Here is a 22,325-nt window from a genome sequence, read left to right as displayed (position 1 = left end):
TCACCTGCCCCACAAATCACAGCTCAGCCTCACCTCAGCACTCCGGCTCCACACAGGACCCGGCTTTCAGCACCCAGCTTAATCCTGAGATTAATGAGGGATTCCTGCTGCAGAGACCTCTCGATCAGCTCTCTCACAAGTAAATACACCATCAGCCAAACCATAATGTTTTCCTACCCTGGCAGCCGCTGTCTTAAGCCTCACACCAGAATCCATCATACTAGAGCAATAATCAAAAAGCAATTAGACAAAACCATGGCAGGAAAGTCCATCAAGGGTCATTAAGGATGACGATTTGGATGCAGCCTCTGGCTCGGGATGCCTGTGTGTGGCACAGAGATGCTGGAGGAGCCAGTGGAGGGATCCTCAGGCACACACCCAGTTTCACACCCTTTTGATGTGCCCCTGGCCCTGTCACAGCACAATAACCCCACTTGCCTGCCCACAGAGCCCTCCTCATCATTGCTGCTAAGCTGTGCCTGCTCCTCCTGGGACAGAGGCTGCCGAGCCTTCATCCCTCCTCAAAGATCCCTCACTTCAATTCCTTGGCTCATTCCCTGAGCTTAATGGGAGGCATGACAAGCCTTGTGCAGCAGGGATAAATATCCCCTGGACAGCTCAATGTGGTGCCACTCTCTGTGCCACCACCTTGGCGTCACCCTGTGCCCGGTGGCCCTGGGGTCCTGTGATTTTTCCCAGCCAAAATATCCCAACCTTCATCCACTGAGAGATGAAAACCGGCCTGACAATATGACAATCGCCATGACAACATCAGAGTTACCCCCCAAAAATAAATAAAAAGCCCAGTAACTATGGAAACACCTGAGTGACCAAAACCAGGCTATTAACTGGAAGACCCTGCCGCAGTTTACAGTGTCGGCACCGCGAGGCTGGGGACTGTAATMCAACCAAAGCCTTGGAAACACGGGCATGCTCAGCACCTAAGGGTGCAAAATGAATGTTTATGGGCACACACAGAGCTGCCTTTCAGACCCCTGAGTCCAAGTCCATGCAGCTTCCACCTCCCCTGCGCTGATGCTGCTGCTTTCATGCTGGGTCTTACATCCAGGCCACTGTTACCTGCATGGTTTTCTCCCTCTCTGCCTGCTCCCTCCCTTCACCCTGATGAAGAKGCCTCTCTTTAGTGCCATCCCAAGGGTTTGGGCCCCACAGAGCTGCCAAGAGGGGATGGAGCTGCCCCATGCCATGCCAGAGTTTGGCACCTGGCTGTGGTTTCAGTGAGCTGGGTTTTGAAGCCCCAGTGCCTGGCAGCTCTGCTGGCACTTGTGATGCCAGCTGGAACATCCAAGCCCAGGACAGARCCTCAAAGCTGTTAAGCCTCCTCTGCTGAGGCAGAAGAAGCTGTGACTCCACGAGCTTCACTCCTTTTTGCACTTCAATCTGTTCAGCTGCTCTAACAGGAGCTGCTGTGGGTTAACACAGCATTCCTGGGAGGAGAAATAAAACAGGACAGAAAGGAGCGAGGCAAAGGGAGAGAAGACAGGCTGTATCACACCTTAGCTGGACTGGGCACAGGTTCACARAACACTTCTCCAGAGCCAGCAGCCTGCTTTGGCTCATTCAGGAGGATGAGGATGGGCAGGTAGGACAGAGGTTCTGAGAACTGATGGAGGCACCAATGTGGCCAAGACTCCTGTGATTTACAAAATCAGAAGCAGAAAACCCTCTCGTTCAGGTTCACTCAGCTCTTGAGTAATACCATGAAAATGTTCTSCTCATCCCAGCTGCAGCAACTCCTCCAGCCCCCAAACCAAACAGAGCCTCCAAAATGGGATTAACGGCTCCCAGAGCATGGCAACGACTGCAGACAGGAAAATTCAGCAGAGTTTACCGGCACAAGCCACTGAATGCAAATTCATCRGAGCAGAGACAGAAGAGCTGAGCAGCCAGAGGAGCCTGGAGTKGCTGGAAAAGGGTCTCAAGTGAGATCAGTCACCGGGGAGCTGGGCTGTTCTTGGTGTAAATCCTCTGAAGGGCTTGCCCATGCGCTCCCTGGGGAGCAAACACTCCTATTTGCTCTATTTTCCACCAAGAGGTGCCCATTGGGCTGCAGGTGGAAGGAAATCATAAAACCTGTGAAGAAGTGCCTTTGCACAGAGTGGGCAGTGGTCCTTCAGCTCCTGGGATGGCCGTGCCTGGCACACACAGCACTGCCCCAGCCTGTCCCAAGCAGCACCACTGAGCCACTTCCCACCTGCTCTGTAAACCCTTTAAATGATGCCCTCAGCCAATTCTCCCTCATCCCTTTCCTCCATCACTTCAAGGGAGATGGAGGAAGATGGTGAGAAGGAACAGGAGGCAGCTCGCTCAAGACTTCCCATGGGATGAGCAGCAGAGCAGCAACCAAGAAGAGCCAGCAGAACGCTGTGTGTTTTGTTTGCCCCCAGGCTCTGTAAATCAGAAAWTATCCTATTAGGAACAGGGATACCATCCTGGTATCCCCTACAGCACCTCTATGCATTTTCTCTGGAGCTCATTTCAGTCCTCACGCTTCCAATCTTCATCTTTGCTGTGTGTGGTGAATGCAAAATGGAGAAGTAGAGGTYCCCCTTGGTGGCTTGGCAGATCTAGAAACAGAGGAGCTGCCCAAGAGATGGGCAACCATGGAAGTTGTCCTGGGCCACCTCTGGGCTCAGCAYCGTGCACCAGCAGGAGACCAGGCTCTGGTAAATCTCTGTGATCATTTGTTCCCTTTGAGTTTTGAAAGCAGAATGCCTAATCATGGCCAAAATCAGGAAAAGAGCTGCTGCTGCAAATTACACAGCGCCACAGGTAATTTCTGATTAGCTCACTCTTCCTCTCCTGGTGCATCCTCAGTTTCCATAGCAGCTAAGTCCTAAGTAAAATGGAAACATCTGGTTCAAGCGCAGGTAAAGATTCCCTGGGGAAAAAAACCTGCTGGATGGCAGCAAACACAGAAAATAGCCCTTGTGAAAGACAGAGGCATCAGGAGCTGGGAGCCTGGTTAGGAGAGGATGGATGGCGTGTGGGAGAAGGCAGCGAGGGGCATGGGAGTGGGAGACGAGGGCTCTGGGGAGCAGGAGGGGAGGTGGGAAGGAAAGAGGGGCTGTGGGAAAACAAGATGCCTGTGAAAAGCAGGTGCTGAGGAGGCTGAGCAAAACAAAAACATGCTGTCAGGGTAGACAAGGGGAAGAGTAGGAAGAAAAGGCTTCAAGGTGGGAACACATGGACTGCCTCGACCATAAACGCTGCCTGAGGGTGACACACAGTGACAGCAACTTTGATTCCTTCGAGAGACGCTCAGGGATGGGGAGGAGCACACAGATCCATGCACAGACCCTGACCAAAGCCACCAGCTGGGAATTGAGACCACCTAGGATGGATTAGCCAACACGTGCTCCAGGGGAATGGTTTTGAGAGGGCCCTGCAAGAGAAGGAGCTGAGATGTCGCCGACTCAGCTCGCTGTGCCTGGGCTTTGCAGAGTGATGGATCTGGCCCAGCCGTTTGCTTCAGCACAGACAAACAGCAAAAAAAAAAAAAATCAATGGAGCTGCAGCGAGACGCCGCAGCCCCCGTCAGAGCCGGGCAGGGAGAGAGGAACACGGCGCCATCCATCACTGCCGCCCCTGCACCGGATCCTCCGGCTGCCGGACAGCCCGGCCGGGAGTCCCCGAGGACAGCTCCGGGCAGCTGTGTGGAGCAACAGCCCACGCTGGTAAAACCTCAGGGGAAACGCTGCTCTGAGGTGGAACTGAAGCGCTCAGATGGGATCGGAGGATCAGAGCCAGGCGTTGCCGCTTGGCCGCGTGGCTCATCTCACCCAGAGACTCCGGATCTCAGCCCGGCTCACCCCCGAGAACCCCGCAGCCACCTGGGAATAACAGGGCAGCACAACGCAAAGGAAACGCCAAAAAAGCAGCTGGGAAAGGGTTTTTGAAATTACACGCTCCTGAACGCCTGGGATTTTGCTTCCCAGCAGTCACACCCACACAGTTCTGCTGAGGGTTTGCTTACCAATTAACAAGGCCACCAATTAATGCTTCCTGTGTTTTCCTGCTCATTTGCACTATTTACAATCCTCCTTTGAAGCAACCTGTAAGAATTGCCTGAAAACTTTTCAAAACACGACCAGACAAACAGATTCAATGTGTAACGTGAGTGCCCCACGCAGGAGCTCCGTGATCCTGGTGTGTCCCTTCCGACTGAGGATATTCCCTGATTTTAATGAATCTCAAAGCATGACAATCCCAACCTGGAACCTACAGCCAGTCCTCCACACGACCAAAACCATCAACAACTCTTCCAGACCACCAAGGTGGATGTTCCTCCACCAAAGTCATCAACTCCTGAGTTAAATCACATTTTTTTGGTGCATTTCACCTTCTCTTGGCAATGAACGAGCCGCTGACGCCTCCCCAGAGGCTCACAAAGGTGCTGTGCCCTTCCCAAAATATTTCTGGTAACATGTAGTTCTTACCTTTGGGTGAGATGTGTCTCCAGGTGATTGTTGGGTCTGGCCTGCCCGTGGCTATGCAGGTGAGGCTGACATTGCCGCCCTCGTTGATGGAGATGTCAGAAGAGATCTCGGTGATTTTTGGAGACACTGCAATGACACGGAGAGGAGAAGGAAAATGAAACTKGTTCTGCTCCAACTCAAATCTTAAACTGTGGGTGAAGGAGGCTGAATTTCCATCCTCCCTCCACCTTGACAAGCTCTGCAGTAACCCATCAGTCTTATCTGACTTGACAGGAATGAACAAGGAAAAGAGTGGGCAGAGAAGTGGGAAGAAACTGTAGCCAGAGGGGATTCAGTCATTTTAGGGATGCTCAAGAAGCTCCTCTGTGGTGTGAGAGACAGCACACCTTCCCACCCCACTTCCAGCATTCCCTGTGTCCTCTTAGCCATGACAAACCCTTCCCAGCAGAGCTTCATCTTCCCCAGAAAACACCATTCACCCCCTTCAAACTCCTGCAGCTTTTCCTGCAGCTGGGCAGGCTCTCTGCCAGGCCCTCCTAACCACAGGAGCAYCGAGAGGAGCTGGGCATGAAGACACTGAGTGTGCTCAGGATATCTGTGCAAAGGAGGGGAAATTCCATGGGGTGAGAGCAATCCCACAGCATTGGCACTGCCACCCTGAGCGCTCAGGATCCAGTCAGAGCCCAAGAGGGGACACGGTACACGATGGGGGTGATGAGGAGGGGGCTGGGARGGATGAGGAGCAAGCAGGGAGCAGAGGACACGATGTGGCTGCTGGGGAGGGCTGGGRCTCCTGGGAGATCCACGGTGGGGATGTACAAGGGAAAACCATGRGCTKCYRTTATCAYCCWGCACCTGSAGATCCAAATAAASACCCTCACCTTCCYGGGTTTGTTTCCAGCAGGGATTGGMACCCTGCTGCATCAMTYTRCGGGAGAGCCAYAAACCACCTGCACCTCCTGCCCTTCCCGGGAGAGCCCCATCCATCACCCCACTTAGGGCTGCACCCAACACCCCAATTCCTGTCCTGGACCCCATTCCTGAGCATCCTTTCCCCGCCTCTCCCCACCTCCCACACCTTCCTGGGCTGCGCCAAGCCGGAATGACTGCAATGGCCTTGCACGCAATGCCGCTGCTGTGCAGGTAAGTAATTTATTGATCCGTAAAGCACTCCAAGACGCTCTGGAAGGGATTATGTCATGCCAGTGCCGTGCAATAAAATAAAAAATGATGGATTTTTTGTGAACATGATGGTGATTTAGGGTTTGTAGTTGGAAGTGTAGTTAAAGTACATTTTAAGTGGAAATCAAGRTGGGTAATGAATTATTCTCTGTTTTGAAGGGCTTCTGGGAGTTCATTTTTTTGCTGCTCTGGGCACGATGGCTAATCTGCTAATCATGCACTGGAGAACAACTCTGGACCAGCTGCTCCCAACAGAGGGGGCTCTGGGACAGGACAGTGGAGGGCACAAAGACAACACCTAAAGAAATATTTATATACTTCAGTGTCACTAAGAGGACAGCCCATGGCTCATGGGACCACCCAGAGCTGGGAATGCTCTGCCCATGGCCAGGTCCACTGAGGAGATGCAATTAATTACAACACSGTTATGACTGCCYYGCTGTGTTCCTGGTGAGGCTGGGAYTGCCAGCCAGGAAATCCAAGTGTGCTCTAAAAACACAGAGCTTATGGTCTGGACAACAAATATGGGCCAAGGGGGTATCACCATTGTCATTTTGGAGAGGGGGGAAGGGATGAGCAGAGGCACAGGATCGCCCACCTTTGCTGGGAAGCAGCAAGAGCTTCCAGCTCTAAGTCCCAAAAAAACTAAAGCAGAATCCATCATGTTTAATGTGCTGTTTGCTGCATCACAGAGGAACCTTTCTGATGTTTTTAACTGCTGAATCCACATCGACCCAATTCYGCTTGTTTTGCAGAGGCTTTTAAAAAAAAACAAGTCAGACTTCACACAACCACTCTGGGACTGCGCAGACACATTTGCACCCACCCAGGCAAGAGACAAAACTCAACTGGCCAGGTTATAAAACATAATTAAAACAACTTAAACTTGGGTTTGATTGGGARGACAAAGGGGAATGGCTTTAACCTGAGGAAGATTGATTTAGAACAGATATAAGAAGCATTTTAGTATGAGGGCAGTGAGGCCCKGGCACAGGTTCTCCAGAGAAGATGTGGATGCCCCATCCCTGCAAGGGTTCAAGGCCAGGGTTGGCCAGGGCTTGGAACAACCTGGTTTAGTGGAAGAAGTCCCTGCTCATGGTAGGGAGTGGGATGAGAGGATCTTTAAGGTCCCTTCCAACACAAACCTTTAATTCTATAAAAAGCAGCTTGAGCTGCTCATGCCAAAAAGTTCACCATTCTCTGGCAAGCTCGGGACACTTTGAGGGAGATGCAATTTACTGTGTCCCATCTGGAATGAGAGGAGGCAGGAACATCTGGGAAACAAACCAGAGCAACGTCACCGAAGCTGTTAACTAACTCTGGAATTGTCTATGCAGTGGTAGGATTTAACACGGTGGTTATTGTATGCTAATTAAATATTTGAATATTTAACCACACAAACGATTCCAAATGCCTTTCTGGAGACCCGACAGGTGTGTTGTAAGTCTTTCACTAGACAGCGGAGGGAAATCTTGATAAATAAATGATCCAGGTATATATTTAACATTATTTAACAGCCACTGGTGCTCCCATTCCCTCTTCATTAAAGCACTTTCACCAGCACTTGGCATTTCAGCAGCATTGGGGCAGAGGAGACATTTCCTCTGCCGAAAGCAGATGGAGCTGCGCCCCTTTGGGAAYGAATAAATAAATAAAGCTAAGTAAATGCAGGCTTCCCAGGCGGGAACCCTCTCCTTGCGGGCAGTCCTTTTGTGTTCAGCATCTCTCTTGCTCGCGAGTGATTAAACATGGCAGCGCTGGCCAAGCTGCTCCRGTGACACAGCACACATTTCCCCAGAGGCGGGCTGGTGCCTTATCRATCCAAATCCTTCTTTTTTCCCCCYTCCATCCTCGCCACGGTGCTGGGGAAGGTCTCTGGGTGCTCTCAGCCCCCCGCAGGTGCCCCCAGCTTGCCCCGCTCGCGCACAAGGAGTCCCCGGGAYGGAAAGCTGCTTGCTTAAATATTTAACCAAACCATCTGGCGAGCTCCCCTCCCCGTTGGAGGGTGCTCAGTCAGGTGATAGATGTCTTTCCGGATCCAAGCATATGTGCTTGCCGACACAGATCCATTCCCTGGCGCACAGACGCCCTCCTGCCACTGGCACAGACGATATCCCCGCCATGCTTTCACCTCCAAACACCCGCTCCCGAGCCAGCACAGGTGCACAGCACACGGATCCCGTGCCTGCATCACATGGCAGTGTTGAGCACAGGTTTTCACCTCCTGGGAATGTGGTGGGGCTCCCCTGGCATTTCTGTCACCTCCTCTGCCACCTCTCCCATGGCACCTGTGGCACTGATGCCTTCCCTGGTTGTTCCTCCAGCTGCCTTTTATAGCTCATCCCAAATTTCATAAACATTCCCAGCTCTGCCTGCTTGCTCAGGCCTTGCCATCTCCATCTCYATCATCCTCACCTCCCCACSCACCTTCCTGGCATGTGCTGCTTGCCTGGGCTTTCCTCTGCCTGCCCYTGTGTCCCCACCTCTCTCCTGACACCCCGGCACCCCAAATTTCAGCCACACATCAGGCTGAGGGCAGCGTGCATCTGGAACAACCTCTCCACCTCAGACTGGCAAGGGGACTTCAAATGAGGCTCACCAATTTGGCTATTCCTTCTACAAGGAGAAATTACGTTTTTTTTTTGTCTCAACCACCCCCTTTCTACCCACTTTTGGGAGCTAACCAGGTAATGCAGAARTACACCTGTGCTTCCCAGACCAGCAAACCCTTTCTGGTTTGGGAYTGAGGCAGGGCAGGTCCTGTCCCAGCCAAGGGGTCTCAGCCCCTGGCACAGCCTGGCAGTGAGCAGGTTCTCTAAGCCCAGCCCTGCTTYCCCTTCATAAAACATGCAAACCTCCATCTTCCAGCACGAGCAACATCTGCTTCAGATCAAAGGCAACAACAAAGAACAACTTTAAAAGTGTCTGCAAGAAAGGAAAAGAGGRAGAGTCAGCCTTGCGTTCTGCAGGCGATCTGTGATGTGCACTGGCAGCTTCCTGAGCATCAGCCTGACGCTGCTCCTGCTTTAATAGCAGCCTCTTACTGCTGTCACACACAGACTTCCCCGGCTTTTACCGAGTTTGCTGCTCTGGGATTCRGCAAGGGGGAGTTCTGGGAATCCTATCCCTGCTGACAGCAGTGCTGTGAGGAAAACCCAGCCCATCTTATGGCAATGGAGGGTTTGTCAAAGCCAGGGACCCCAACACCAGGCTCCACGACTCCCCCAGTTCTAACCACAGCTTTTGCAGCTGTCAGGCCAGGAGAAGGTGCAGTGCTGGCTGCCACAGKGCCAGGCATGTCCATTGTGCCTTCTCCCTCCTTTTGTTCCAAAGCTTTCTGCCTTTAGGGAGCAAATTGAGAGCCCTGTGCCTTCAATCACAGGTGTATTATAATGGGCTTTTAAACCAGTTTGTGCTGCTCTAACACAATTATAGTTAAGAGAAAAGCAGAGAGGGCTTCGTCCTTCTGTCATATCATCCTTCCTTCATATCATCCTTCCTTCAAATCATCCTTCCATCATTTCAGCCCCGCTTAGGAATCATTTTGAGCATGTCCAAAGGTGTGAGGAAGGACAAACACAGCCTCAGAGCACGCTCAGTCACAGAGATTTGTACACAAACCCCTTGYGGGTGCTGATCCTTCCCCCCAGGGCTGCCTGGACCCTGGGTTGGCACCACCACCCCCTCCCCAGGTTCAGCACAGCTTTGCCGAGGGATTGACCCCCCTCTCCACAAACCTGGCAGCAGCCRAAGGCATGAAGAAAGAAGGCTGGAAACAAAGAGGACATACATAACGACCTTAATAAGCAATTAATAAATAACTAATGACAATTGCTGGTTCTAAAGCGAGGCGTAATGAGATGTGTCATACGGCGCCGAGATGTGTCTAAATGATTTCCCAAACAGGTAACAGCTCCTGTTGCAGGGAAGCTTGGAGGACACGAGATTTTTTTACACCCGTCTCTGCAGCAGGTTATACAGCACAGCATCATAATAACTCAGAGGAGGAGGGGGAAACAAGACGTTCCCAATCATTCATTAGCAAAGTATTTGTGAACGCGGGTATAATTCACCGCATAAACAGCAGGGTTTCTGCAGACAAACTTTATAGCTAAGTGCCAAAAGGGAGCCCAATCTGATTCCACTTACGACAGCATAAATCAGCAATACTGCTGCAGTCAACAAGGGATACACCAGAGTAAGCGTGGCACAATAGGAGAGTCAGGTCTCGAGCACAAGGGTTTTTCCCTGATTTCTGTCCTGGTCCAGGTCACCAGCCTGGATCAAGAGCAGCTCCCTAAGSAGGCAGGGTGYTGCCTCAYGGGATTCACTCCYCTGCTTTCRAGACTCTGAAGGGAYCTGCATCATTTTCYTAGCAGAAARARGAAGAAAACACCTGACACCAAGCCCCACACCGGTGGGGAATCGAACAAGAGCTCCTTTGCATGAGAACTAATAAGCAGCTTTWAGAGGAGGCAGAATCCCTCCCCCAGGTTTGGGAGAGTTCTGCATTCACATTACAATGCCTGAAGGAAGTCATGGCACTGCTCTGGACTTCACTGCCTCCTTCAGAATGAGTCTAACRATGCTGAATGAAAAGAAAACAAGAAGAAAGATATAAAAGCAAAGTTTTTTTCATTATTATCCTTGAAGAAATGCAGCCAAACAAGGAGTGTTTGGCAGTTCAGCTCCCTGTCTAGACACATCTCATTTTCAACTCCACACACGCTGCACGGATCTAGTTTCCAGTTTTTGCACCCCRAGCCACCTGGGATTCCCCCTGCAAGCCAAGCAACGCCTCATGAAAGGCAGAAAATTGAAGGATCTCGAATCCTTAAGACACCTGCATCATTTTTCCAGCATTATTGACACCTCTCCTCAAGGCACGACAGCCTCTCTCACAACTGCCTCCACRGTCACCATCAAAGTGACAGTGGCTCTGTCACACCCTGCTCAGGGGACTCAGGGTCCCCAAATTCCCCTTGTTCCTCTGGGTACCAGTGAAGTCTCCATCAGACCCCTGGGACAATCCCTGTGCGGGGACAAACCAGAACACACCGACAGCACCCCAGAAAGTTGGAACAGCACTCGTGGTTAATACAAAGCTTGTCAAACCCATCACCTCGAAATGCTGAATGTCTTTATTAGATTCCTTTATCTCCCCCCGAGATCGGAGGGACACGACGAGATGATTCTCGGCGGAGATGTCATCATCCAGAAACTAATTAAAGGCTGCGCGGGAAGTCGGGCCACGCACACTCTGGAGAACAAAACGCATTAGCAACCCGAGTCGGGGAAAATATTACAAGTGAACTTCAGAGCAGAAAGGGCGAGCGGGGGATTTCACRGCAGCTCTCCTCTCCCTGTCTTTCCTCAAGCTCACCCACACATTCCCTCGTTTTCAAGAGCTGTCACCCAGCTTGGGGCTGGTTATGACCAGCATGGGGCCTGAGGGACGTGGGCTAACAGTGGATCCTCTCCTCCAGTGGGAGAAAATCATGATTTGTGGAATTTCCTGTATTTTTAATGATAGAGAAGCCTCCTTGCTGCAGGTCAATAAGTGCAGAGAAGGATGGATGGATGCTGGCTCCGCCAGAGTGCTCCTGGCAAAACCCTCTGTCTCCTTGGGTCCCATCTCTCCATCAGAGTAATGACAAGAATTTCTCATCCTTGTAGGCTCATTAAAAAGATAACAACATATGAAATTACAGCACACCCAGAGCTTTTGGCCACAGGAAGTGGAGGTGGGGACATTTCTGCATGGGGACAGTTCTGCCAGCCATGACACATTCAGGTAGGACTCACCTAAGATGAGATGCACAGATCTCGTTCAGGACACGTGTCTCAGCTGGATGTGCCAGCAATTGCCCCACCCAGCCAACCTGGAGTCTCCCRTTTCAACAAAGAGCAGAAATCCACGATATTGCTCATCTGATCCATCAGTGCATGCTGTCCTGRTGAAATCTGCACAAAGCCCAGCCTCTCTCCCCCAAACCAGCCAGAGTGTGCATGCCCCACCCTCCTACTCCCCATTCTGCTCCTGGAGAGCAGGGCAGGCTCTCCCTGTGCCCATCCAGCTCTCTGTCCATGCAGAGCTGGCATCACACCAATGGCTGAGCTCGTTGAACCGCCCCTGTGCCACTTTACTCCTCAAAAGGGACCTGACAGGAACAAAAGAGCTCAAACATCCTTCYCAAAGATAAATCAGATGCTCTAATGCAGCCTGCATCTCCAATGAATATAGGGCAGGTGTCTCTGAAGTGAAGTATTAGTTAAAATGATGCTCTTTAAATTACATTTCGGCTATTTCAGGCAGACAGGTTGTGTGTGGGTTGGGCTGGGTTTTTTTTATGATCTATCTAGAGGCTTAAAAAGACACAGAGAGAAATAAATCTCCCTTCCATTAAAAACACACTACGCTCTTGCATATTTGTTCTTACCGCGGCGCTCGCGCCCGTGCTCCCTCTCCCCGGGCTGGAGCACAAATGAAGGGTTTGTGATGACACTTCCATGCTGACACTCAGCTAATTTGGGGAGCAGCCAGCCCATGCCCAGGCAGAGCCAGCCCCCGCAGGAGCACGAGCTGTGCTTCCCAAAATGCCACGCTGGACCTGGAGGTTTCCTTCAAAACCCATCGAGGTTYGTGGTGTTAATGGGGAACCRAGCAAAAGCCCCAAGCTTTGATGGRGTTTATTTGGATCTTYTGTGTCTAYCCATGCCCTTTTTGATTTATTTATCTATTTACATCCCTCCACTGCCATCATTGCCCCTTTCCTCCCATCCTGCCTGAGTCCAGCTCTGCCAGGTGCCCCTCATGCTCCAGACAGGTTTTTTACTTCTSCTTGGGCTTCTTCCCRTCTTCACCTTTGACTCCAGTTAAAAATTAATGGATCAGGCAGGGAGCAGAGCCCTGTTATTGTCTGATTAGATGGTTTGGAGGCTGCTACTTAAGACCAGACTCTGTTTTTTTCYGGGAGAACAGAGTGGGAGAACAGAGCTTGTGAAGTGGGAGAACAAAGCTCATGAAGTGGGAGGTCAGCAAGGTCCAGCAGCTCAAAAYGAGCCACGGGTGAGGTGATCCACGTGCTGCCACTCCTCCTATCCCAAGGGGAACACATCTCTTGTGACACATCTATCACTCCAACAAGGGCAGGTCTACCTTCCCAARGATGCCCCAGTCCACTCCTTACTCCCCTAAATAATTTCTTTACATATCCCTGCTTTTTCAGACTCTCCTTCCTGGGCTCCAAGAGACCTCCAGCCTTCCTCACCCCTCCCAAAGAATATTTCCAGTCCATCACACTCTCCCAAGGCACGTTTCTAGGCCAACTCACAACTGCCCCAAACCCAGGGGACAATCTAAAGCTCGGCTAAAGCTGCCAGGACCGAGCAGGAGGGAAAACACCAATGATCCAGAGTCTGTGGGATGATGCTCACCATCCTTCCCACACCTTCAAATGTGGTTTATCCCTATCATCCGAACACTCTGGCAGATAAGGGAGCATTATTATTCCCACTTCACGGATGGAGGAACGAGGCCCAAAGATCAAATGGCCCAGAAGTGCCTGTTCGGATCACTGCTCTGCAGYACCTGCTTTTCAGGCTCTGTGGAGCTTGGAAAACCACGGAAAAAAAGGCACAGGGGGAGCGAGGGTGGCTGCCAGGGCAGGTATTTCCATTGGGCTGCACGGAATGAGAGCCCCACAGTTAAAAATCAGTCATCAGGCCATCGAGAAACAGCAGTGTATCCCTGCACACAGAGGGGCAATTAAAACTCCAAAAGCCAATTTCAACCCAAGCAAGAAACATCTGACTGAGCTAAAAGTGAAGGAAGAGGAGGGAGCGACGCTCCCACAAGGGAAGGGTTGGGATGCGCCTGGAGAATGCGGGGGCTGCTCTCCTTTCCCATTAGGACTGTTCCTTCATTTCCTGCTTCTCCTAAACAAAGCCCCCGAGCCTTCTTCTTGGCCACACTCATGCCTCTGAGAATGCCAGAAAAGCCACAGGGAATTATCCCCGCCAGAGCATCCTTAATTTCCCTATTTGTCTTCCTAATGCCCAGCCTCATCACSAGCTCCGTCTATTCCCCATGTGCTCCCGCTTTTCATGGAAGGACTATTTTTACCCCATTCTTCCCATTCCTCTTTTTCCTCCYATTTAATCATTTTGGAGGCTTTTTATCCACACTTTTCCTTTCCTTTCTCTCCTCTTTCCCTTTCATTTTTAATACCTGTGGTTCTCCGATTCAAAATCATTACTGTTTTTAACTTGACTCGAGCCTCTTAATTAAGTTACTTTCCATTATTTTTTATCTAGTCCATTTGTCTACATCCCCCGCACCCTCCCTTAATTCTCCCTTTCCTCCCCAAGGCAGCCTGGGTATGAAATCTTACATTTCCATTTGGCTAACAATCACTTTGAATTTTTAAATGCTATTAAATTGGATCACACCAGTCACCGGACTGGAGTTGTCGAGCTGCGATATTTACTCGCGCCAGTCAAAGGGAAATGAAATTGTGGTGGCTCAGGGGGGGGAGGTTATGGGGGAGCCCAGATTTATTCWGCCCGCGGTCCTCGCAACCAGGCACAATCCCCTCGGATTTCTGAGCGAGTTCAAAGGAAACCCTCACGCTCAACCATGAATGTATTGTAATGTCTTTAATAAATCAATTACTTGTTGGCAGGGAAGTGTCACTGCATCTCCAATCCTTGTAATCACCTCAGCCTTGCTGTGTTTTAAGTGTGGAAAGCCCACGGAGGCAGACGGGGGGCCAAGAGTGTTGTCAGAGCAGGGCAAAACACAGAAAGCACCACTTTGTCTCACCAGGAAAGGCTGAAATGTGCAGGAAGGATTTGCATAATGTAAAACACACACAGAGTGACCCCCAGCTCTGGCATAAGGACACCGTGGTGCTGGAGGGACCCTGCCAGCTCTGCACGGGGCTCATCATTCCCAGGGCAGCTCCTGGGATGAAGGAGCTTGGAAGGAATGGCCACAGCTGGTTCATTGGGAAAGATGGTGTGATGACAAATGTGGTGCTAAAAATTTCCTGGGCTACCAGGAAATCAGCCTATGGTGATGGGAGCAGCCCCTGCTCCTTCCTGCCCCGAGCAGGGATCTATTGCAAAGCAGCATTTTCCCACTGCCCCGAGAGCCAGGCAAAATTTTGCCGCACTAATTCAGACCCTGAGTTTTGTGCTTCTGCTTCAGGAGGGTACYATATTTCAATTCCACCRAAACAGGTCTTTTCCACTCAAAAAWTTTCTAAAAGGAGCAGGATTTGATTACAAAGCAGCCCTGGCCAAATCCAACCCCTCCTCCTCTCTCTGTGCCCACAACATCCTCCCTTCCACAACAACAATCATCTGAGCACCAACAGACAACAGAGCTTTTCAGAAAGTAATGAACTCCGGTCGGAGCCAAGGCAGGAAGGGTTTAATGTTCAGCGCAGAGAGCTTGGCGAGGCCATCAATTATATAGCCCTGCTGCTGAAGGAGCAAAAAAAAAGAGAATATTTCAGACAGACTCGGCCAAAAAGAAAAGATAGGGAAGGAAATCGCTGTGAGAGAGATTTAATTTCACAAACGGAGAGAAGTGTTTGCAAAAGAGGAGGAGGATCAAAGGCTGAAGCTCTCGGGCTGGCTGCGAGGAGGAGGGATTACAAGGAGGGCAAACCTTGGAGGAGACATCTCTGTTGATGCCTTGTGTCAAAGCTGGGCCAGGCAAGGAGAGCCCCAGGCATGAACTGGGGAATCTGTTGGCTGTGGGGCTCAGTGGTGGGAGATTCACAGAGAGGAGGGTGCACAGAGACCTGTTCATCCCACAGCAAAGAGCACGGGGGCTGTGACCTCCCCTGCCTCATCCCAAATCCTACCCTGGTAAATACACAAAATCCTACCAAGAAGGAGAGTTGAAACCATTTGGGCATCTCTGCTAYTGGGACCAGTAACCCAAGGAAATCACAGAGTCACAGAGACTCAGAGTGGTTTGGGGTGAAAGAAACCTTAAAGATCATATCATCCCCCCACCCTGCCATGGGTAGGGACATCTTCCACTATCCCAGGCTGCTCCAAGCCCTGTCCAGCCTGGCCTTGGACACTCCAGGGATCCAGGGGCAGACACAGCTTCTCTGGGCACCCTGTGCCAGGGCCTCCCCACCCTCGCAGGGWAAAATTTCTTCAGTATGAGGGTATGGATCCACCCAGAGCAARAAGACCTCCCCACCCTGTCCCCTGAACCCAGTGGGGCTGTGCTGATCCCTTCCAGCAATCCAGCCATGGGCTAAGGAACAAATCCACCTCCTTTCCCAGGGGAGTTCGCTGCTGTCTCACAGCAGACATGGAAAACCCAAACCAGAAATATTTCAAGGTCACATTTCAATGTCTTTCTTGAAGGACCACATTTCCACACATTTTACAAAGATCTTTGTCTTTTTGTTTTCCACTTCCCACTTCTCCTTGTCTTTCTAAATCTCTTCCTTCACCATTGCAGCACCGAAACAGAAAGGAAAACAAAATCACAACTCTCCCAATGCTTCAATGCAGCTCCTTCTTCCCAACTTCCACCTCTCTTTCAAAACCCAAGAGAAAACAGTGCAGAAAAAAACCCACATTTTCCATCCAGTTCTCCACTTCATTCTCCCAGTGACCTCTCCCCATCCTGTCCTCAAGCCTGGGGATATTTGCTGGAGGTTCTCAAGCCCTCGGTGGCAGCAGGGCTGGGCAGCTTTTCGGCAGCTGTTCCCTTGGCCTCTCCTTCATCTCCAGCATTGTGTTCACATCTGCTTCCCCCTCTGCCTCTTTCCCTGCTGCTGGGAGCTTGCTTTTAAATCACTGCTCAGCACAGCAGCTGCCAGGCACAGGTTCCATGSCCCGTTCAGATGCAGGATCCAAAAGCCGTTTGCAAACCTCCCTCTGCCTTTTCTCTTTTCTAATTTTCCTAATTTTTTTTTTAATCCTCCTGAACCCGCCGGTGCTGCCACACTGCTTTCCCCCTCCTCCCTTTTGGCTGCAGAGCTCTCTTGGCTCTGGAAGCATGTTCAGACACCTGGCTGTTGGCAGTGTGGGGTTTGGCAGTGGCTGGCWGCGTGCAGCTCTCCGATAGGGAATGGGAGGAGAGCAGGGATCGTGGTGAGGGTCAGTGCGACCCACCGTGGCTATCAGGGATGTGCTGGTGGCCACTTGCACTGCTCCTGGCTTGTTGGTGGCTTTCCATCATCCACATCCCTCTGGCTTAGCCTGCAGTTTTAGCCAAGGCCATTTCTGGTTTCGCTGAGGATTTGTAGGGTAGAAAAGCACAGATTTGTGCAGCACCGCCCAGGAGCTGGGAAGGCGTTTAGGACAAGGCACTGCCATCTGTGTCTCCCCTCCTCGGCAGAGCCCCACTCCTGAGCAGGGCAAATTTGGCAAAACAAGGCAGCGAACCCCAGGGAGCAGAGCAAGGCACGTGGAGGGTTGGATGCCTCACTGTCACCCTGCCCACGCAGTGGCTCCAGGCTAAATTCCCGTTCCAGATTGCAATCTCTCCATGCTACCAAAAAAAGACAGGGCTATATCCTTCCTGCAGACAATAATGTACAAAATTCCCTGAAAGATCTTGGCTGATTCATCCCCAACCTCCTTCCACTCGAGGTCTGTGCAGGATCGCAGGCCAGGATCCCCGTGGATGCCACCTTCCTGGCAAAGACTACACCAAACAGACAAAAATCCCTTGGGAAGAGCCCTTTGCTTCATCCTCTGACTCCTCAAGCCTCTGCAACAGGTTTTTGCTTCTGGACTCGTGTCCGGAGAGACTGGCCAGAAAAATCAGTTCTAAAGGCCAAAAAGAAGAGCCAGATTAAAGTATCAGCTCTGAATTTATGCTCGGGACTTAAGGTTTAATAATGCAACAGAAAATCAATATTTAATAAAGCAAATGATGGAGAAAAACAGTGAATGGGAGATGAGCTGCTGCTCGTGTTTTCAAACATGTAACCCCCGGAGGAGCGGGGTTGGCAGGATGGATGTGGAACCAGATTGCCACAAAGAGCTGGCACGCAGGACGCCCCAGGTCCCAGCGATTCCAGCTCCGGTGTCAAGGGGAGCTCACGGGTCTTTTATTAAAGGACAAACAAGGAATTACTGCGGTGGTCAGAATCCAAATACCCGTGGAGAGAGATCAAATGCTGAGGCACCAAGGGAGTGGAGCAGCTGCTGCACTGAGCAGGCTCAGATTGRGGCTGGGCAGGCAGTAACAGCCCCAAATTCAGTGCCAAAGAGCTGCCTGGGGATGGAGATCTCCTGGGAAGCTGGGAGGGAGCACAGGGCTCAAAGCAGAGAGAAAAATCCTGCCTGCCAAGCAGGAGAGGAGGTGTAGTGGGCAGTTCAGGGGGGYAGGTGGGGCATTAAGCATGGCTGGAAGGTGTGGTGGCACAGCAAGTGTGAAACCCTGGCTAYGGTAAGGAAGGAGCCCTGGGCACAGGAAATGTGCAGCTCTGGGCATGGCAAATCTGCATYCYTGGGAACAGCAGGAGCACATCCCTGGGGACAGCAAGAAGACATCTCTGGRGACAAAAAGAGTGCATCCCTGACCATGGCAAATCTGCATTCCTGGGCATGAGAAACTGCATCACTGGGCACAGCAAGAGGGCATCCCTGGGCACAGCAAGAGTGCATCCCTGGGCACAAGAAACTGCATCCTTGGGTACAAAGAGCACATCCCTCAGCATGGCAAGAGCTCATCCATGGGCACAACAGTCACAATTCCCTGGGCACAGCAAGAGTGCACCCCTGAGCCAAACACACACATCCCTGGGCACGGTGAGAGTGCATCCCCAGGAACGCGGGGCAGGACGAGGGAAGCTCGGAGATGCTGGGGACAGATCAGCAGCTCTGCCTCCCTCCCCTGGAGGCTGGAGAAAACTGCAGCGAGCCCCTGCATGGCACGGAGATGTCACCGGYGTCTTGTCACCCCTTTCCAGCCCTGATACAACGCTGCCAGCTGGGAAAGGGGGAAATTTTGCCCACACCCATGCCAGCGATGGTGGGTGATTCTTGGGGTACGTGGCTTAGGGTGCACGAGGATCCCTGCCCCATCTCACACAACTGGGGGGGTCTCTGGATAAATCTTCTAGGTAAAGGAGCCTCTCACTTGCACAGGAATCAKTGCCCTTGATGAAACCCCTCCTCTGGCACGCCGCGTGTGCCGGGTTGTCTGCCTGGCCCTGCAGCACGGCAGTAATTTGTAGCTTGTGCCGGGATCCTTCACATTGAAAGATGACATATAAATATAAAACGTTATCACTCCATAACAGCCACATGCTATAAAACGCCAGGCAGAAGGATCTGGAACTAGATGGAGGCAGTGCTTTAAATCCTTCCCTGCAGAGTTACAGCCGCTAAAACAACAGACCCGCTCCAAAGAGCTCCGGCAACGGAGGGAGAAGAGGACAGACCCCGATAAAAAGCACCACAATTGAGGAATTAGATGAATAAGTGATGGGATTACAGCATGACCTCCCCATGCTGACAGCCCCAGGGTAGCAGCAGCACCGGTGACGTCTCCTCCCATTCATCCCCCGCTGCGATTTTCGGCGGATGCTCCGTGTTCCTGTAGTAACAACAAAGCGCTGCTGCCGATGTTACACTACAWCGGGCTGACTCCGCTCCCGCGGTTACGATAACAATGCTGTTACTGTAGTAACATTACGGAGCCGAGGTCTCACTGTTCTACCCTTAATTTTATTGTCGTAAGATTAAATTGCAATAATGTTATTGAGCTGCCATTAGTGTTGCCATGGCAACAATAACATTAAGGTAGCGGTATCGCATTACAGTGGTCCRACCGTTCCACCACAAATATTTTAATGTAGTAAAACAAAAGAGATTACTGCAGTAACATTAAACTGCAGTGACCTCATTAAACCCCCACCGGCTTCATCACGCTGCTGATAACAACGCGGCGGTGGGAGACGCATCCTGGGTGCTGCCGTGACACCCCTTTGGCTGGTAAATCCACGGGGAAGAAAAAGGGGGAATTGCTGCGCATCTGGAGAGCCACAGACAACTCCAGGGCTCCCTGCCTGGGCGCCGCTGGCCTCCCGGATTCACCGGCTCCGCGGAAAGGATTAGCGGAGTCACTCTTGAATGGCTCTGGGTGAGRCGGTGACCTCTCCCTGAAAGCTTTTGGAGAGGATGGGTGAGCGGGGCTGCCGGCAGCTCGCGTGCTCAGAAAGGCTCAAAGAGGAGCAGACTCTTGTTTTCTGGGAGAGGGGTGATCCGAGGGTGACCTCGGCAGCTCGGAGGGAGTAGCAGAGAGAGTTCCACTGAGCTCTCCTCGCTGCCACAAAAGCGCTCAGAGCTGAGCCGAGGAGAGTGGGAATAGCGGAGCCTCGGGGATGTCGGAGGTGGGAATGCCCCCAGCACGGATGCAGGGAGCATCTGGAGGGGACCGCAAAGGATTCACATCCTGAGGGAAGCCAGTGCCAAACAGGACTCCAGCTTTAGCACCTCATTGGGGAGATAAACAGGAATGAGCCACAGCCTGGGTGTACGGGGTAGGGGGAAAGAAAAACAGGAAGGAAATGGAACCGGTCCCTGTGTCCTATGAATCACTGGATCTTCCTTCCCCTTGGCTCCATTCTCTTGCCAATTATTTCTCCTTGGGAACAGGATACATCCTCCCATGGGCCTGGCRGTGCCTGGCCCGCTTGCATTGCTGGAGGATGCCTCGAGGGAATGGTTTGAAATTGAAAGATGTTGGTGTAGAGTAGATATAAGGAAGAAGTTTTTTACAATGAGGTTTGAGTAGCACAGGTAGCCCAGAGCAGCTGTGGCAGTCCCATCCCTGGAATTGTCCATGGCCATGGTGGACAGGGCTTGGAGCGCTCTGGGATAGTGGGAGGTGTCCCTGGCTGCAGCAGGGTGTGACACAGGATGGGCATTAAATCCCTTCACACCCAAACCATTCTGGGATTCTGTGCCTTCCCTTCATCCCTACCCCTCCATTWCCAGGACTGCCTCCTTCTAACAAAGTCAACTCACTCGAGCACTGTTCACCTCCCCATCCCTCCCACTCTACATCAGCAAAGGCTCATCCACAAGCTCTGGGCAGGAGCAGCATGGTGGGAYACATCCCCAGTGGGCTGCAGCATGCCTGGCTCCTTCCAGCAGCAGCACAAACATGAAACTGGGGCAGCCTGAAGCTGCAGCAAGGGCAGAATGTGAGCCCAGAGCAAACTCTTCCATTGTACAGACCCTGGAGTCCCTTTTCCCCCTTGCTCCCGCCCCACGATATAATTGCTAATTAATAATAACGTTTAGCTCTCAGATAGCRCGCTCCATCTTCAAAGACCTCTGTCGACATTAATGAATTAATCCTCATCAACCCCCCTGTGAAGTAGGTGACAATTATTATCTCTGCCTCACAGATGTTAAACTGATTTGCAAAGAGGTCAAGTGACTTTGGGGAGGCTGGAGGGAGCCTGGCCGGGTACGAGGCCACTCCACAGGGGAACATGGACAAGCAGATCCCGGAGAAACGAGGGCTGGGATCTGGGAGAGGGTGGGAGAGATGGAGAGATCCAGGGGCAGTAATGGATGTGGGACCTGCTGAGATGCTCCCTGAGGGCAGAGCAAGAGAAGGATAAAGAGCCAAAAACTAGGCCAGTGCGTGAGAGCGTGTGGGAGACCTTCAGTCCTCCCCAACAGCCCTGACACAAAAGGCAAAGCCGCTTTGACAGAGGGACGGCGATCAGCAACAAAGGAGAGACGGGGACGGAGCACATCCATCAGAGGAGCGCGGGTGAGGCGAGGGAGGATTTCCATTTCGTGCTGCTGCTTTCCTCCCCTCCACCGCTTTGGGGAGGCTCTCCCAGCTCCCCCGTGCCTTTTAGAACGTATTAGCTAAACCTGCTTTTGCTTCTGRAAGGAACTACTGCTCCCAGGGTGGAAATGTGTGGACACACCAGTAAATCCGTGCCAGAAGCAGGGAGAGCATCTTGCCCGGTGTGAAACTCCAATCCATGGCTTCACACATGACCAATGTCAGCATGTCCTCTGATTGTAGGAAAATCCCTTTGTCACTTCTTGCTCCCCGAGCTGGTGGCATTGGTGGCATTGGTGGCATTGGTGGCATCAGTGCAATTGGTGGCATTGGTGGCATTGGTGGCATTGGTGGCGTTGGTGGCATTGGTGGCATTGGTGGCATTAGTGGCATTGGTGGCATTAGTGGCATTGGTGGCGTTGGTGGCATTGGTGGCATTGGTGGCACGGGGCACAGGCTCAGCCCCACAGGTGATGATGACTACAGACACTGAGCCTTCCTCCCAGCCACTCTGCTCACAGGGAAGGTGTTTCCCATGCACCCAGGCAGGAAAACAGCCACGGAAAGTTCTCCTTGTCGACCCACGAGTGCGAGGGGCTTGAGGCATCAAAGGAAAATTAATTGGGCAGAGTTTGTGGTTGAAACAAAGCCGGCTCGGGCACCGCAGCCCCGCTGGTGGCTTTATCTCGCCGGCACAGACCTTGGCAGAGCTGCTCCCTGCGCGGGGACAGGTGCCACCGGCACTGCCACCTCTGCCCCCCGCCACCCCCTGCCACCTGTGCATGGCACTGCCTCCCTGCCCCCGGCACTGCCACCTCTGCCCCCCGCCACCCCCTGCCACCTGTGCCCGCAGCCCCCCGACTCTGCTGAGCAGGTAATTA

General features: G+C 52.0%; 1 protein-coding gene across 2 annotated transcripts in view; it reads right to left on the bottom strand.

Moving 5' to 3' along the window:
* Positions 1-22,325, bottom strand: part of LOC130580951 (protein CEPU-1) — a 143,460-nt gene that overhangs the window by 23,275 nt on the left and 97,860 nt on the right. For both annotated transcript variants that reach the window (XM_057378776.1, XM_057378777.1), the window contains exon 3: positions 4,461-4,586. In XM_057378776.1, the coding sequence (XP_057234759.1) occupies positions 4,461-4,586 (126 nt within the window). The remainder of the gene's footprint in view (positions 1-4,460; positions 4,587-22,325) is intronic.

The sequence above is a fragment of the Malurus melanocephalus genome, unplaced genomic scaffold (assembly GCF_030028575.1).
Source record: "Malurus melanocephalus ecotype Western Australia unplaced genomic scaffold, MMel_1.1 scaffold_374, whole genome shotgun sequence".
Taxonomy (NCBI): Eukaryota; Metazoa; Chordata; class Aves; order Passeriformes; family Maluridae; genus Malurus; species Malurus melanocephalus.
The sequence above is the reverse complement of the archived record's forward strand: the minus strand, read 5'-3'. Positions and strand labels throughout refer to the sequence as shown.